General features: G+C 36.4%; 1 protein-coding gene and 1 long non-coding RNA gene across 3 annotated transcripts in view; one reads left to right on the forward strand and one right to left on the reverse strand.

Moving 5' to 3' along the window:
* ANTXR2 (ANTXR cell adhesion molecule 2) overlaps nucleotides 1-7,462 on the forward strand; it is a 149,702-nt gene extending 142,240 nt beyond the window's left edge. Inside the window, exon 17 of the mRNA XM_042936106.1 lies at nucleotides 3,349-7,462. Within this exon, the coding sequence (XP_042792040.1) occupies nucleotides 3,349-3,387 (39 nt within the window). The 3' untranslated portion in view covers nucleotides 3,388-7,462. The remainder of the gene's footprint in view (nucleotides 1-3,348) is intronic.
* LOC122218112 overlaps nucleotides 1-15,569 on the reverse strand; it is a 70,257-nt gene that overhangs the window by 4,203 nt on the left and 50,485 nt on the right. The window contains exons 4-5 of one of the 2 annotated variants that reach the window (XR_006201872.1): nucleotides 13,333-13,484; nucleotides 1,337-1,526 (exon numbers count right to left, since the gene is read on the reverse strand). This is a non-coding gene — a long non-coding RNA (uncharacterized LOC122218112). The remainder of the gene's footprint in view (nucleotides 1-1,336; nucleotides 1,527-13,332; nucleotides 13,485-15,569) is intronic. The other variant, XR_006201873.1, reaches the window with a different exon arrangement.

The following is a 15,569-nucleotide window of genomic DNA, read 5'->3' on the forward strand; positions in this document are numbered from 1 at the left end:
TTGAAAAGTCTAAACTAAAGTGCAGTTGTATGCTTCAGCTTGTCAATGGATATTTATGAGGTGAGCATAATACTATAACAGTTATAGCAGTGAAATATATCCTGTGCAGATAGCTAGTAAAGGAGTTCACTAGCATTAATGCCAGCAGAATTTTAATGCTGAAAAAGATGGGAAACATGGCACTTGCTCTGGCTAACGCTACTCTTACTGGCTACAGTGAAAATGAATAGGTGAAATCAGTTTTCAAATATTGCAAAAGAGTTAGGGTCTACATACTTAACCAACAGCAAATATGTCAGTTTCGACTATTATCTTGTTTTCATCTCTTGGTTTACTTAACTATAGAGCAGTAACAACACCAGATACTTTTATATGGGGCATCAATTTCCCTTTCCCACTTATTAAGAGACCCAAAAGAAGATATTTCCAAGAAGGATTTCTGGAGAAATGTCAATGAAATTCTTACTCTAATAGATACTTGTTAAATGCCTGAAAATCACTTAAGTGATGTTAAAGCTGACAGATTCTAATTGTGAACTTAGACTTTGTGACCAGAGTTTTATTTGTGATTTATCCTTGGTACATTCTGTTCCTTCTCAGGTGGAGGGAAAGTGGATAATGCAGTAAATCTTCTGCATAGAGTTCTATTCTAATAGATGAGTTGAGATGTTAATGTATTTCAAGTTTATAAAGAATCATGTTGTGCTTATATTTTAGAAGCCAAAGAAAACAAAGTTAAGCTTTCAATCTTTAGACCTAGGATATTTATTCTTGTAGAACTTTTGGGATTTTATGAAGAATAGTTTTAATATGATTACAAGTATAAACTTCAAGTTCATACTAATTATCTAAGTTAACTAAGATTAAGTTCAAATTAATAATCATTTGACATCAACTGTCTGCAGAATACTTCATTAGGTCCCACCAGAATAAGAAAAAGCAACAAAGAAGGGAAGTAAACATGATATTGTCTTTTGGTATAAGATAGAGGTTGAGGCAATTCATTTGTTGGAGGGTTTTGAAGGTTTACCTGAATATGGAATCTTTATGTGTATGAAAGTTGAGAATTAAGAAAGAAATACATATTAGTTTAAATTTACTTATACCTGGTCTACTTCTAAAGAAATCATAAGAAAAAAACATACCATAAAACTACAGAATAAAAATAAAATAATTATGGGCCAAAGTCACACTATATGGTCACACTAGAAAATGAACGCTAAGGGCGGTCATAGCTTCTAGAACATTATGTGCCTGCATTTTTTGAAAGCCAAATTACAAACAGAAAGGCTGAGTTATATAGTTGCTATTATGTAAGGGTAGCACATAAACTTACCAGAAGTGACAAGCTTTATCCTAGTTAGCTCTTAATTTCAAGAATTGACCCCTTAATATTTGTGTTCTCAGTAGCAATTTTCCAAAATATAAAATTCTCTTCATATGACCAGAAGTCATCTGGGCTGTTCCTATGACCAAAAGTCAAGGGAATAATGCTGTAATGGTGTCGTAGATCTAGGAAGGCATGTCTAAAGAAGAATAAAGAAACCAAAGTCCAGATATATAAGTAGCTTATTGGTGACCTGCCTTAACATAAGCATTACTATCTTGAATAATAGTTATCAAAATTCATTTTAATACAAATAGAAACAAAATCTTGTAGTGAATTGCAATTTTAAAGGTAGGTGAGATGGACTTCCTTGAGCCAAATGAGGATTGAGGGGCTTGCAGTGCGCCACCTCATTCCCTTCTTGTGCACTGTGCCAGCCAAGAAATATTCTTTGACCTCATTCTAAGAGGGTCTTCTCTCTGCTTTTCTCCCACTCTCATTTGCACAACTATTATTTGTAGACACTAGGTACAAAGTAGGTAATAAAATTGACAGTTGTAATAATGTTACCTCCAAAATTGTTTAGAAGATGTATAATTTTTGATGAATGTCTGCCTTTTAGGCAAAAGCTGATGGAAACAAGTTTGCTTTTATGCTTTCTCTTTTTTCATTAATTTCTGAAATTTCTAAATTTATTGAGCAAACATTTTTGAGAGGAAAATGGACCAAAATCCTGTTTTTATGTTCTAAGCTATCTTCTCCAACAATATTTGTTGTTTCTTTTGAATATTACCATATATTGGATATTTAAAGCAAACTTATTATTCACATTTAGAGAGAAGTAAAAAGAAGTTCTAAAATCTGAAGTTAAAGAGCAGATATTATGACAAATAGGAAAATCTCAGTAAGATGATAATCTTTACCCAAAACTAGAAAAAAGCAGTATGCTTAGCTTTTGGCCTATTGAGAAATCTGGATGTGGTTTATGTCGTACAGAGTATCACCATGGCTGTACCCAGGAGACCGAAAGAGGAGATCCTTTATCAATAATTTAAAACGTTGTTTTCAAATAATTCTTGGATTATTTACAATTACATCGGAAACAATGTGTCTCCATAACCTTTCTTGAAATGCTAAGAAATTGGGATGACAGTCTCTGAAACGTGGAAAGTAGTGGTGCCTGGGTGGCTCAGGCAGTTGAGTGTCTGACTCTTGATTTCTGCTCAGTCATGTTCTCATTCTCATGAGATCGAGCCCTAAGTTGGGCTCTGCACCGGGCATGGAGCCTGCATGAGATGCTGTCTCCTCTTCTCCTTCTGCCCCTCCCTGGCTCGCACATGTGCACACAGGTGCTTTCTCAAAAAAAAAGAAAAAAAAAAAAGAAAGCAAAGAAAATGTGGAATGCAAATAGTCGCCCTTTGTTAAGAACACATAATAATGGTGTGTAGTTGCACACAGAGAAATGGTCAACAACAGAGGACGAGTTTTCTACTGTCTTTGGCAAAAGCCTGTTATTAAAATGCAAACAGAAAGAGATGCCATCTCTTCCCTTTCTCCCTGACTCCTTATCCTCAGTCTCTTACTACTTCTCAAGTGCATTCTTCATATATACATTTTAGAAGCACCATTTTTATATCAGTTTTAAAAGCACCAGATTGCATAAAGAAATACTTTCATTTAAATCCATTATAGAAAGAAACATAGGGTTTGGCTTTGATATTTTTATTGCTAAGATAGTAATGCTATACTTTAAATAGCAATAACATAGTTCTGTTTTACATAGAGTTCTTTCCACTCTAGTTTTACCATACGGTTGTGTAGGTGAACTTGCTCCAGAAAAGATCTGAATGAACCACCACCATGCTTTGACCCAAGGGAGAAAAACATGACTTAACGGTTCATCTTAACATTGACGTGTTCTTGGGTAATTGTCTATTATGTCATGGTAGGAAAACTAGGTATTCTTACACCTTTTTATAATTGCTTTAATATTTCAATAGTGATTTTTTTTTCTTTTCTAGGGCCGGTGCATAAACTTCTCTCGAGTTCCATCTCAGTAAAAGGAAAACAGGAAGACCAAGGAGGTATGAAGATACATCTTCACACTGCTGATTTCCAACCAAATGAAAAAAATATGCATTTCAGAAGTTTTTGGAAGAACAGCTTTATTCCTCTCAGTCAGGAAATGTTTTCTCTGCCTTCTGCTTTGCTTGCACCAAACATTTTTAAATACTTGTTCTGCCATCTACACGAGAGTTGATGGAACCCAGGAGTAACTCATGATTCATGACACGGAAAATAAAGACTAATGTTAATCTACACGCTATGGTTTATACAAGAAAGTGCATTTGAAAGTGTAGAAGAGGAAAAAGCAAAAACGACAGCATGAAGATGATATCAAAACAGGGACCACAGAACACAGAGCATGAAGATGATATCAAAACAGGGACCACAGAACTGGCCATGATGGATCTGTAACGGAGAGAGGAGTGTTTTATATGGAAACATGGCACTTGTGTTTTCACAGCGCAAGATTGTTAGCCACAGGCAGAGTATGGAATATCCCACCAGGCCAAGCAAATAAAGGAGTCCATTGCCTTATAGCTATGTCAGATCACAAAATCCTCCCAAGTCCCCTATCACAGTGTGCCTTACGGGAAGCTTCTGACTGGAAAATCTTGTCATTCTAACACTGAAAAGTGCACACGCATGACAAAATGTAGACAGGATGCCTCAAGGTGTTGGTAGCAAGCAAGATTTTGCCCTTTAGTTTTTGAAGACACCTTTCTTTCATTATGCACCCGGGAAAAGAAGAAAATTAATAGAGCGTTATTCCACAGGAAGACAGCCTCTAAGCAGAGATCTTGAATGGAGTTTAAGGGACTTGTGCTTTGAGAACTTGTCTCTGGGATCGGTAGATTTACCCCTCTCTCTATGTTTAGGGTTTAGTAGTGCATAAAGCATTAATATCTGTAAACATACCAGGAGTTTGTTTTGCTTTTAATTTAAAGGAAGCAGTAACCACAAAGCTTCCGCTCAGGGTTTTTCCTTCCTCCAAGTCTCCAAGGGCTCTTCAGCGTCACAAGCCAGCAACTCTCTTTGCATGAAAATTTCAAAGTTTAATTAATATAATTAAAGGCAACAGCAAGCAGCAGCCTGTGAAGATTTTGCTCATCTTTTTTATGCCTTTTGACATTGAATGACCTATTACTGTATGCGCATTACTTGGACTTTGAGGGGCACTCCACCTTGGTTATGATTCAGTAGAGGAAAAAAGACCTCCTCTCATCAATTTATAAATTAAATTTTCAGGAGGATCGGCCACCACAAAACACCGAAATGTATGTATTATAATTTTTTAGAAAAACCACCATCGTGTCACGTCGACGATGCCAAATTATGTTAGCGTGAGTGGAAACACTGTGGGGGAGGAAGAAGGCAGCAGCTGAAGAAAAAAGCTCAAATGATCTAGTCACTTTCGATACTGTACTTCAGATGCGAAATGGATATTCGACTCGAAACCTGACAAAGCGCGCCTGCTTTGATGTGAACTGGTATAGACAATGACCAGTGGCTGGGTCAGTGGGATGTCTCTCTGTGAGCACAAAGGCTTATCAAATGACACTAAAAATAAGTTCACCAACCATCACATTGGAAGGGAGAAGGCGAGCATTTCATGTTTGGCGGGCATGTGTGTGCACAAGATGGAAAGAGCGATTTGGAGCATCCCAGTATAATTACCCCCATTGTGCTCTTAATGGAAATTTCAAAGGACGGGAGTGATTCTGTTGGTTGGTGTCCAGATCTGTGGCACTGCTCCGAGAAGCCTTACTCAAGCACACACAAATATAAGTATACATGCGTATCCTCTAGCTTGAATCTTTTGCTCAAGTTTATTTATGTCACTGGCTGGCTGGATCCAAAGTCATGTGTCTACATATTCATAAATAAAATTTTACCTGTGCCTCTGCTACCATTTTCTTTAAGCCCACATAAACTCAAGTTTTGTTTGGTTAAATATATAATTGTCCTGGTTAGTTTCAGGACAGAATTCTATTCAGGTCCAAAATGTCGCTTATGTTCACAAATGATACTATTGACAGTAATTACCCATGTGTGCAAGTGTGACTTAGAAGCCTGATATATACACCCCATGAGTTCTTGTAGACCTTTGTTCTACATTTTTATATCTGGGATGGCATTTACTGCTGTTTTCTCAAATTGGCACTTCATTTCTGATCCATGCACACCCATAAATGGTATTTAAGAGCACCAAAGATAGTACAGAAGCCAAGGCTGTTTCTTCAATAGTTACTTGGAATTTGTCTACTATCGTATGGCATTTGTATTGAGTTAGTGTTTTGCTACATGAGCAATGGGAGTAGACCTCTGCCCTTAAAGGGAAAAATAGCTTTCTGTAGATTGGAATGTAAATGGGGTTCCAGTTCTAATACCACTATGAAGAGCTCTCCATGAAGAGGGAGAGGCAATGGCCTGTATGTGTAGACTAAAAGAGTACAATTCATAAAGTTCAAAGACAGATGGATTTTCACTGCACTTAAAGATACAAACCAAATCTATGCCATTTTCTCTCATTTTGCTATCTAGCAAATAGAAGAATTTGCTTTGAAAGAGTACTGTTTTCTCACCAAAGAACTAAATCAAAAACCTCTATACCTTTTAGTCAGGAAAATAAAGGGTTAGAATAAAGCCATTTCTATAAGTTTACTAACATTTTTTAAAAATATTTTGTAGAGAGGACTCGGTCCTGTTTACTTTTCTGGACATAATGTCAGTCAAGATCTACTTTCTGTGTCTAAATGAATAAGTCTTTATCCGTAATCCATTTGTGTTGCATAAGGTTGCAACGACAATTAAGTGGGAAATGACTCCTAACTTATGTGTCTACTCTGCCTGGAAAGAAAGTTTTGAAGGCATCTATATATATTTCATAACAATGTCTGTTCTTTATGGATTTGATCCATAAATATTTATCTATCTGAAAACTTTGATACTTGGAATGTTTTCCTTAAAGCATTTGGTGCTCCAAGAAAAAACATTTGGTGCTAAGAGTTACAGCACTGATGCCTTTCCCCAAGTTAATTCTATTTTAAAAATTTATATTTCCTTCCCAATGAGATGCAGAGTCAAATTTGAGACCCTCCATTAAGTACGGCGCAGTACCTGCCATCTATAGATAATTCTTATTTTGACAAAAATATAGAAGGCTGAAACCTCCTGTATTTCAGATTGTTTGAGAGATGATTTGCTTATATTCCGCCTGAACTTTATTTGAACCATTTAACATCATAAATTATTCAATATCTGTTTTTCTAATAAATCTTTACTGGATATAAGATCTGGGTGTCTCTGTGAAGTTAGTAACTTTAACATCAGTGTATCACTGACCACTGTTTACTGCTCAGAGGCAATTCATTGGTTTATGTTTAAAATTAATACACTGTCTGTATTGTGGCCAAAAGGCGTCTAAAACATTTTTGATTGATCACTTCACATATATTATTTTTGAATTTTAAGAGAGCAAAATATAATCAGGCCACAATTACCAGTATCGTAAAGCACTGTAACCTCCTCCTCCATGGCAAAACCCGTGGTTAGCTTCTACTAAGTGGCAGATAGCATCACATTACTTTAGGAAGTTTATAAGTGTTTTATTACCAAAAAAGTTTTTGGTGGGTATGTAATTCAGGAAAGAAATATATCCATTCTTTATTTTAATATGAAAGGAACTATATAATGTAGAATCAGAATAACTGGTACACCTGCCGTATATTTAAAGAAAGAAACGGGCAGGTGAGGCTGGAGAATGTTGTCTGTAGATAATGAAGTGAGTGCAGCCATGTGTTCTAGTCTCGAGGTTTAATTTTGGTATATTCCTACACTTACTAGGATCTAATTCAGTCAAATTGGTCAAAGGAAAAAAAAATTTGAAAACTCATAATGCAGCAAGCCCTGTGCTATTTTTTAAAAGTGTACTTTATTTTTGTGCTCTTCTGCCAAAAGAAAATGCTGATAAAAAAGTACACAGTAGAACATGCAAATTTATATTAAAATGTGCTTGTTCAGATTACTTTACGAGAACTATATTAAGGTAGTGTGTGTGTGTGTGTGTGTGTGTGTGTGTGTGTGTGTGTGTAAGAAAGAGAGAGAGGAAGTCAGTGTGATGTGCTTCACACCATCTTCCGTTAGGAATCAAGTGATGGATGTCCTGGCTTCTAGAGTGAGCTACAACTAGCTTGCTGAAATTGAACTGATCAGCTTCTCAACCATAGACTAGAGGTGCACTGGAGATGTCTCAAGTTCCTTCCAGCTCTGACAACATTTCTGTGAATACGGTCATATTGGAGGTTTTAGTACTTATATATTTCATATTTTTAATGACTTTCCTCATTTGGAGAGCACAGCAGTATTAGCTCTGTAAACTGCCATTTAGTTACCAAAAAGACATTGAACCATACTACATAATTTTATAATTAGCCATAATAGAGCAATTTCTCAGTTAATTTCTTACAACTAGAACTTGTCAAAGAGGCAACTGATAATAAAATTTATGTCTGATGAAACCTCTGAAATGATGAGTAAGATAGTGGGAAACATATCTGTGTATTTCACTCTGACTTTACAGTCATAGCAGGTGTCTCAAAGGCATGTATAAAGATGTACAGAAATCGTTACAATATATTTATGTTACTAATTTTAATGAGGAGGTACTGTGTAATTTAAAGAAAGTTAAATTATTCTTTAAGTGAAGTTAAGAAAAACGAAAACTTTTCTCTCCTTAGTCGAAATTGGAAAACAATCTTCATTGACAATAACTGTGCTTATATCCCCCATGGGAAGTATTCAGTGGAAGACATTTTACTGACTAATTTCAATACTACTCAGGATATGTAGTATTTTAGAATTGCTAAACTTCCACAAAGTTACCATTGTCTTATTGTAGAAGAGAACTTTGGAAGTAAGAATTAAAAGAAAATGGATGCTTAACGTTGTCTCCTAATTACTATAAAGTTATTTATGTTTTAGGTAAGTAATATTCACAAGATTGTAAACGTCAGTGGATAATCCAAAAGTAATTGTAAAAGTTATTAAAATGTACATTTAAGTCGATCTCAATTTGGTTAGAAACATCAAGAGTTCATCTTCTAGAATGTATACTATCCAAAAGATACGCATTGCCTTTATGCACTAAAAGGCAAGGTGATCAAACAATGTAGATGCAAACCAAAGGAACTGAGAGCTTCCAAAGTCATGGATGATAGAAAAGAGAAATTGTTACATCATAGGCTAAATTAGAAGCAAATGTAAACCTCTAGCCATGCTTTTGTACGTCACCATCTGATTTGCGTAAGTAGCTGGGGAAAAACTCACAATATAACATAAGATTGACTAGTTCTAGCAGATGACACCTGTAAATAGAATTACCAGTTGAAATTCTGATGTGAAATGAGATGATTAATATTATCACGCTAAAGTCTTCTTTTGAGTTCTTTTTTTAACATCTTATAATCCGAAAAGTCTCTGTTAATTAAATAGAGCAATGACAGACCTTCATCTTCTTTAAATACTTTGTTTGTGTGAGGCTGTCACATGGGGAGAAAGATTATATTTTAAACAATATGTTCAAGTGTAAAATATCTTCAACAAATTCTTAATGTTTAAAAAAATGGGAGAAGCTCCATGACTTTTCTAATTAATTTCATGGGATTCTTCATAAGGAGTGGAATATTTCAGAAAGCTTTAAAAGATTATATATACACACACACACACATATATATATATATATATATATATATATATATATATATACATACACACACATGTATATAGTTAATTTTTTAAATGTTTATTTTTGAGAGAGAGTGCATGGGGAAGGGGAAGAGAGAGAGGGAGACACAAAATCTGAAGCAGGCTCCAGGCTCTTAACTATCACCACAGAGCCCATTGCGGGGCTCAAACTCAGGAACAGCAAGATCATGACCTGAGCAGAAGTTGGATGTTAACTGGTATATTTTTTAAAAGGATATCAAAGACCAAATTATATTAGTAAATATTCAGTGTGTTTTATCTCATTTTAAAGGATACTGATGTGATTAGAATAATATGGCATACCACTAAAAAGAAAATCACAGTGGCATTAATGTTCAGTATCTCTGTATTCCTACAACCACCCAGAAAGCATTGAAATGATATGTTTATATCAATGATTTTTTAAAAATTCAATTCAAATGATAAAGACCAATACACAAATGGTTTCAAAATTATTAAATCCATTGAACTGGTAGAGTAAACCTAGTATATGCATCAAATTATTTTTTCTAATCATGTATAAAATGGGAGGGATTACTATGCTTTAAAAAAGATTTCCCTCAACTCTTCCAAAATCAGTCCAAAAAATTCAACCCAAGGACATTATGCATATGTCTATAATTTCTAACTCAGAAAAAAATGTTTTTGATATCAATTAAATTGAAAAGAGAGGGCTTGTGTTACTTTTCTATTGCTTCTGTCACAAATTCCCACAAACTTAGTGGCTTAAAACACAGATTTATTTTCTTACAGGTCTGGAGGTCAGAAGTCCAAAATCAGTTTCAATGAGCTAAAAAGTTAAGGTTTCAGCGGATTTCGTTCCTTCTGGAGGCTCTGAGAGGAGAGTTTGTTTCCTGGTCACTTTCAGCTTCTAGTTTCCTGGTCATCCTCTGTAACCTTTGGCTTGTGGCCGCTTCTTGCATCCTCAGAATGTATTATTCCAACCTCTACTACAGTCACCTTTTGTTTTTCTGATTTCTTTCCTCAACATCCTTAACATAATCACACGAGCAGAGTCTCTTTTGCCATGTATGGTAATAGTCACAGGTTCTGGGGATTAGGACATAAACATCTTGTGGGGGCATTATTCAGCTTACCACAAACATTAGAATGATTTACCTTCACTAAATATTTTCCTTGCATCTGACACCCTAAGAAAATATACCAGTTGAGTTCAACTGTCTCCATTAAATCCTTGCCTGCCCATATTCTTTAGATCTTGTCATCACACAAGTGATTTTGTTTTTGGAGGAATTCCATTTGTCCCCATTCTACTGCTTTATATTTTACTTGAAATTCTTCTCAGAAAAGGAAAAATGCCAAGGGATAAATTCTTGGAACATTTTTTTTTGCCAGATGATAAACCTCACACAAGGCTGAGAAGCATATGGGCAGTTTTTTGTTGCCTCTGGAGAATTTACCTGGCCTATCTGCACAAGCCCAGAAGTTAACCTAGATTTAGTCCCTGTAATACTTTATGCTATGGTACTGAAAATCTATTTAGAAGGTATTTAAATATCACTAGAGACAAAGGACAAAAATAAGTGGATGTTGCTAACATCAGAAATACACATGTAAAAAAGAACTTGAAAAACCTTTCTTAAATGCTTGTATTGACTATTTTGTCCCAAATCCTGTGGCATTCACACATGACGCACCCTGTGTTTATATAGGTCATTGGCTGCGATCTTACCTCATATATATATTTTATATATTTATTTCTTTATTTTTAAATTTTTTTTAACATTTATTATTGACAGACGGAGAGAGAGCATGAGCATCGAAGGGGCAGAGAGAGGAGGAGACACAGAATCCAAAGCAGGCTCCAGGCTCTGAGCTGTTAGCACAGAGCCCGACGTGGGGATCAAACTCACAAACTGGCGAGATCATGACCTGAGCTAAAGTCAGACACTTAACAGACTGAGCCACCCAGGCACCCCTATATATATTTTTAAGTTTATTTTATTTATTTTGAGAGAGAGAGAGAGAGTGTGTGTGTGTGCACATGGATGAGCAGGGATACAGAGAGAGAATCCCAAGCAGGCTCCACATTCTATGCTGAGCCCAATGCGGGTCTCGATCTCACAATAGTGAGATCACGACCTGAGCCAAAATCAAACGTCAGATGCTTAACCGACTGAGCCACCCAGGCACCCTTAAAATGGAGTCCTAATTGTATTGTTTGGTCCCATGTATAATGTCACTCCAGAACACACACTCCACAACAGAAAATTCAACAAATAACTATTGAATGCCTACTGAGGGCCAGACAATATGTGGATCACTAGGGAAGTGATATAATAAATAAGCTGAGCTTACATTCTACTGGAGAAGAAAATACCTTAAGTGAATAGGTAACAAGTAGGATGCGTATCTTAAATGTGTGAGTGCTGTGTTTGCAAATAGTGAAGATTTAACTGGCTTGAGGGTTTTAGTGAAAAACTGGAAGAAGCAAGAACTTGGAAGGATAAGGACAGAAAGGAAGAAGGAAAGAAGAATGTTGTAGACAGTGAAAAAGCATGCCCTAGAATTAATAGAAATTTAAGCTACCTGGGGGGACCAAGAGATACGAATTACAGCAGAGAGAGAGCCAAGAAGACTGGAAAAAGATGGCACAGGGTGGTTTAGGAAGGATCAGACAGTGTAGGGCCATGTTCACAATTTTTACTGTCTCTTCAGGTTGAAAAGTCTAAAGTGTGGAAGGTCTAATGCAGGAAAACAATATTTACTAGGTTGACATTTTGAGGCATACATTAGAGAGGAGACAATCAAGGAAAGGGTGTATCACAAATAATTCAACATCTCTCCTAAAGTCTCACATCACTGCACTGTCTGGATATTATATTTCTGAGCTTGTTATACCCTCTTGAATTATGGGAGCATTTAGTTTCTACTGCCTCAATTAAAACATACCCCTCAGTTTTAAACAGATGCCATGTGTTTAAAGTTAGAACTAGTCATTCTTGCTTCACACTTGTATTTTTTTTTCTGTTACTTTTAAAGATTCAAAAAGAGTACTACTATTTTGAATAATTTGGCCATGGTACTACCTACCCACCCCCACTCCATCTCTGTGGGACTTGTCACCCCTGTGCCTAGATCTCTGGGGTCTGGCCTCCCCCTGTGTCTCTTGTCATTCTTAGATTCCTTACCCTCACATTAGCTAGAAGTGACCTGTGAATGCTAGGCGACCTGTGACCTGTGGAACCAGTTCCACAATCACAGCATGTCCTGCCCAGAAGATCTAGTGTAATGCACATTTGGATGTCACTCCTCAACTCTTGAGGCTTCTGCTACACCTTAGACAAAAGACTCCCATTTTAATGTTATGTCATAATTTGTTTAAAAGGGTTTTGGGGAAAGAATAGTGAAGGGGGATAAGATCTCTGGTTTTGTGGATTTTACATTCAAGTGAGGAACTAGAAAATAAACAACGGGACTTCCAGAGATGGTCTCTTAAAGTGACAAATATATAATACGTGCCATGTGTGTTATGAAGAAAATAAAGCAGGATGAGATAAAAACTGAGTAGAAAAGGATTTACAGTTGAGGTGGTCAGGGAAGGTTTCTCTGAGGGTGTGAGAATTCCAGATAGAGGGAAGAGCACATTCTCAGGTGCTGAGACAGAAATGAGCTTGGTAAGAACAAGAAGTTGAATGGAGAAGGGCAGGGGGGTTGAGAGGGAGGGAGAGAGTCTGTGACAGGAGAAGAAGATGAGGCAGCAGAAAGCAGAGTGTGTAAGCAGCCCCCAAAGGCTCCAGAGGGAGAGAAGACGATACTCTCAGATACTCTCACCATGATAGGAAGCAAGCTATTGGAGTTGAGCAGGATAGTGATGCGTTATGCTTTAGACATGGGAAAAAATGACTCTAACTCCTGGGTGGAGAGTAAGTATTAGGAGTCAAAAATGGAAGCAGGGAGATGTGTGTGAAGTACTGAAAGATCTTCTCTTCCTTAAAATTTTGTGTAAGTTCATGCATATGTTTCCCAAAGAACAGCGATTCGTATAGAGGAATTGTATTTCAAGTTGGTATTATTCAAAGCAATACGAGGAGTTAAAAATATCTTGTACTCTAGTTGCCTGTGCGCTTGGGTAACTGGAATAATAAACTGCCTTTGCTCTCTTCTTTGTAGCGAACGAAAGAGCATGACAGCCTTTGTCTTAAGAACTTAACTCAGAGAGGAGGGGCTCTTGTAAGTCGTCTCTTCGAAGCTTCAGTTCAGTTCTCCCACGTGACGTGAATCTCCGATCCGAGTTCTGCAGCGGCGGCTGAACAAAACTGAATTTCTCTGCATAAAACAAATCTTGGAGGCATTCCCCCCTCCCCTGAAATAGAAGGGAAATAAAATGGAGAAAAAAGAAGACAGAGAGAGAAAAGGACTGAGCAACACTGTAGGAGGTTAGAGCATAAATTGAGAAAATGATAGATGTTTGTGTTTTTAAGAATGGAAATGTCTGGTGCTCTGTTTTCAATGGCAGGCATTCCTGCAGTGTAAGCCCCACCGCCTGATAATTTCACTTGTCTGCTAACTCCGTTTTTGTGTTACTTAAGGAAGTTGCTTGAGTTCAGGAAAACTTTCAAGGCAGGATAAAATGATCCTTAAGATTAATATAAAAATGAGCTTCTCTGAAAATGTACAAAAATATTGAGAACTGACCATTCAAAACTGATGAATGGGTTTAAGGTAATATTATATAGATCTTATATAGTAAGTTGCCCCCGCCTATTAACTGTTTTCCTAGAATAATATACATATTATACACACACACACACACACACACACACACACACACACACACAAACGTGTGTACATATATATACATATATATACGTGTGTGTATATATATACACATATATACATATATATACACATATATATAGTAAGAAAGGAGAGTGATCTTAAAGTCAATAAAACTCACATTTATTTCAAACATTGTTCAAGTAGCAATCAAATTGATAAACTCTAAATGATAGAAATAAAAGGGATCAGTTTCTCCAGATTTCCCCTAAAATATTACATCATGTGCCAATGAACCTTGAGTTCTTAGGAAGAAATTATTAGATTCCCTACATGCGATAGGAATAGCATTTACATCTCTCATATTTTTTACTTTATGTAGCTATACACACACACACACACACACACACACACACACACTCCTTCTAAGAAACATATTTGTGTTAGAAAATGCTATAAATGACCCAAACTATGAAATTTTGTGTACAGCTTCACAATCCTAATGATATCCGGATTATTGACATAAGCATTTTGACATCTGAAAATAATGATTTCTTAGCACGTTCAAAGAAAACCAGACAAATCACTTAACACTCATAACTTGCATTTATATATCCTTTTATAATTTTCCAAAGTACTTCCACATGTATTTTTCATTGTTTTTATTTAATAAATATGTATTGGCTACATACTATGTATACAGTGCAAATTTGGTGAAAACCTACGCAAATTGAGTGTGAAATTGTGGTATAAGGGTACGGGTGGAAAAAAATGGCCTTCCCATGATGCTCAGTAAAAAAAGTCTTGCAGCATGAATCCTGAGTGGCCCATTTAAAAATAAACCCTGATCACATAAAATGAGATTTAATGCTAAATGAGGCCTGCTTTATATGGGAAACCCTAGATAAACTCTGTACCGCTGAGAGTATCTCATTTTGCTGCCACACAATTTTCCGTGTATATTAACAGCCTTCCTGAGGAAGCAAAATACTTTTAAATCATTTAACGTACTTTAAAACATTACTTTGGTCTAACTCACAGATAAGTTAAGCCACATAAAAATTTAATATCCCCTAAGGGTAAACAAAACAAAACAAAATACCATAAAAATGATGAGGTTAAGAAGGTTGACATGATTCCTAGGAAAAATGAAGGTTTCTGTAGGAAATTGTTTTCAGGGCCAGCTGAAGGACATTATGATAGAGATCATTGCTTTAACATAATTTCAGAGGCAGTTAATGTTGAACAAGAAGGGAAAGAAAACCCAAGACAGTAAAAGGATAATTAATTCAGTCTTGGTTTTAATTTCCAAGGATCATATGGTGAAGTGACCCTTCACCATGGAAAACTGAACTCGATTTATAGTTTGCGTTTTTATCTTGCGATGATTAACTCTTCCAGGTATTTATTCTACTTTGACATCGATGTTTCCCCTCCATTTTACCAATTGACCTACACAAATCAGGTGAAGAACAATGCTGCAGAGGATGAAGCCAGGTACCACAATCCTTCAGCACCCTAATTTTCCCATAGCTCCTGGAGAATGGCGGCATGATGTGTCTGGGGTGGACTCCTGGGGGTAGGAAAAGTTAGTTGTGCTTAGTAGCCAGGAATGTGAAGACCCCCAGTTTAACACAAACCATGCCTAAATTCAGGGAGTTGGTTCTGTTGC

The sequence above is a fragment of the Panthera leo genome, chromosome B1, assembly GCF_018350215.1.
Source record: "Panthera leo isolate Ple1 chromosome B1, P.leo_Ple1_pat1.1, whole genome shotgun sequence".
Lineage (NCBI taxonomy): Eukaryota > Metazoa > Chordata > Mammalia > Carnivora > Felidae > Panthera > Panthera leo.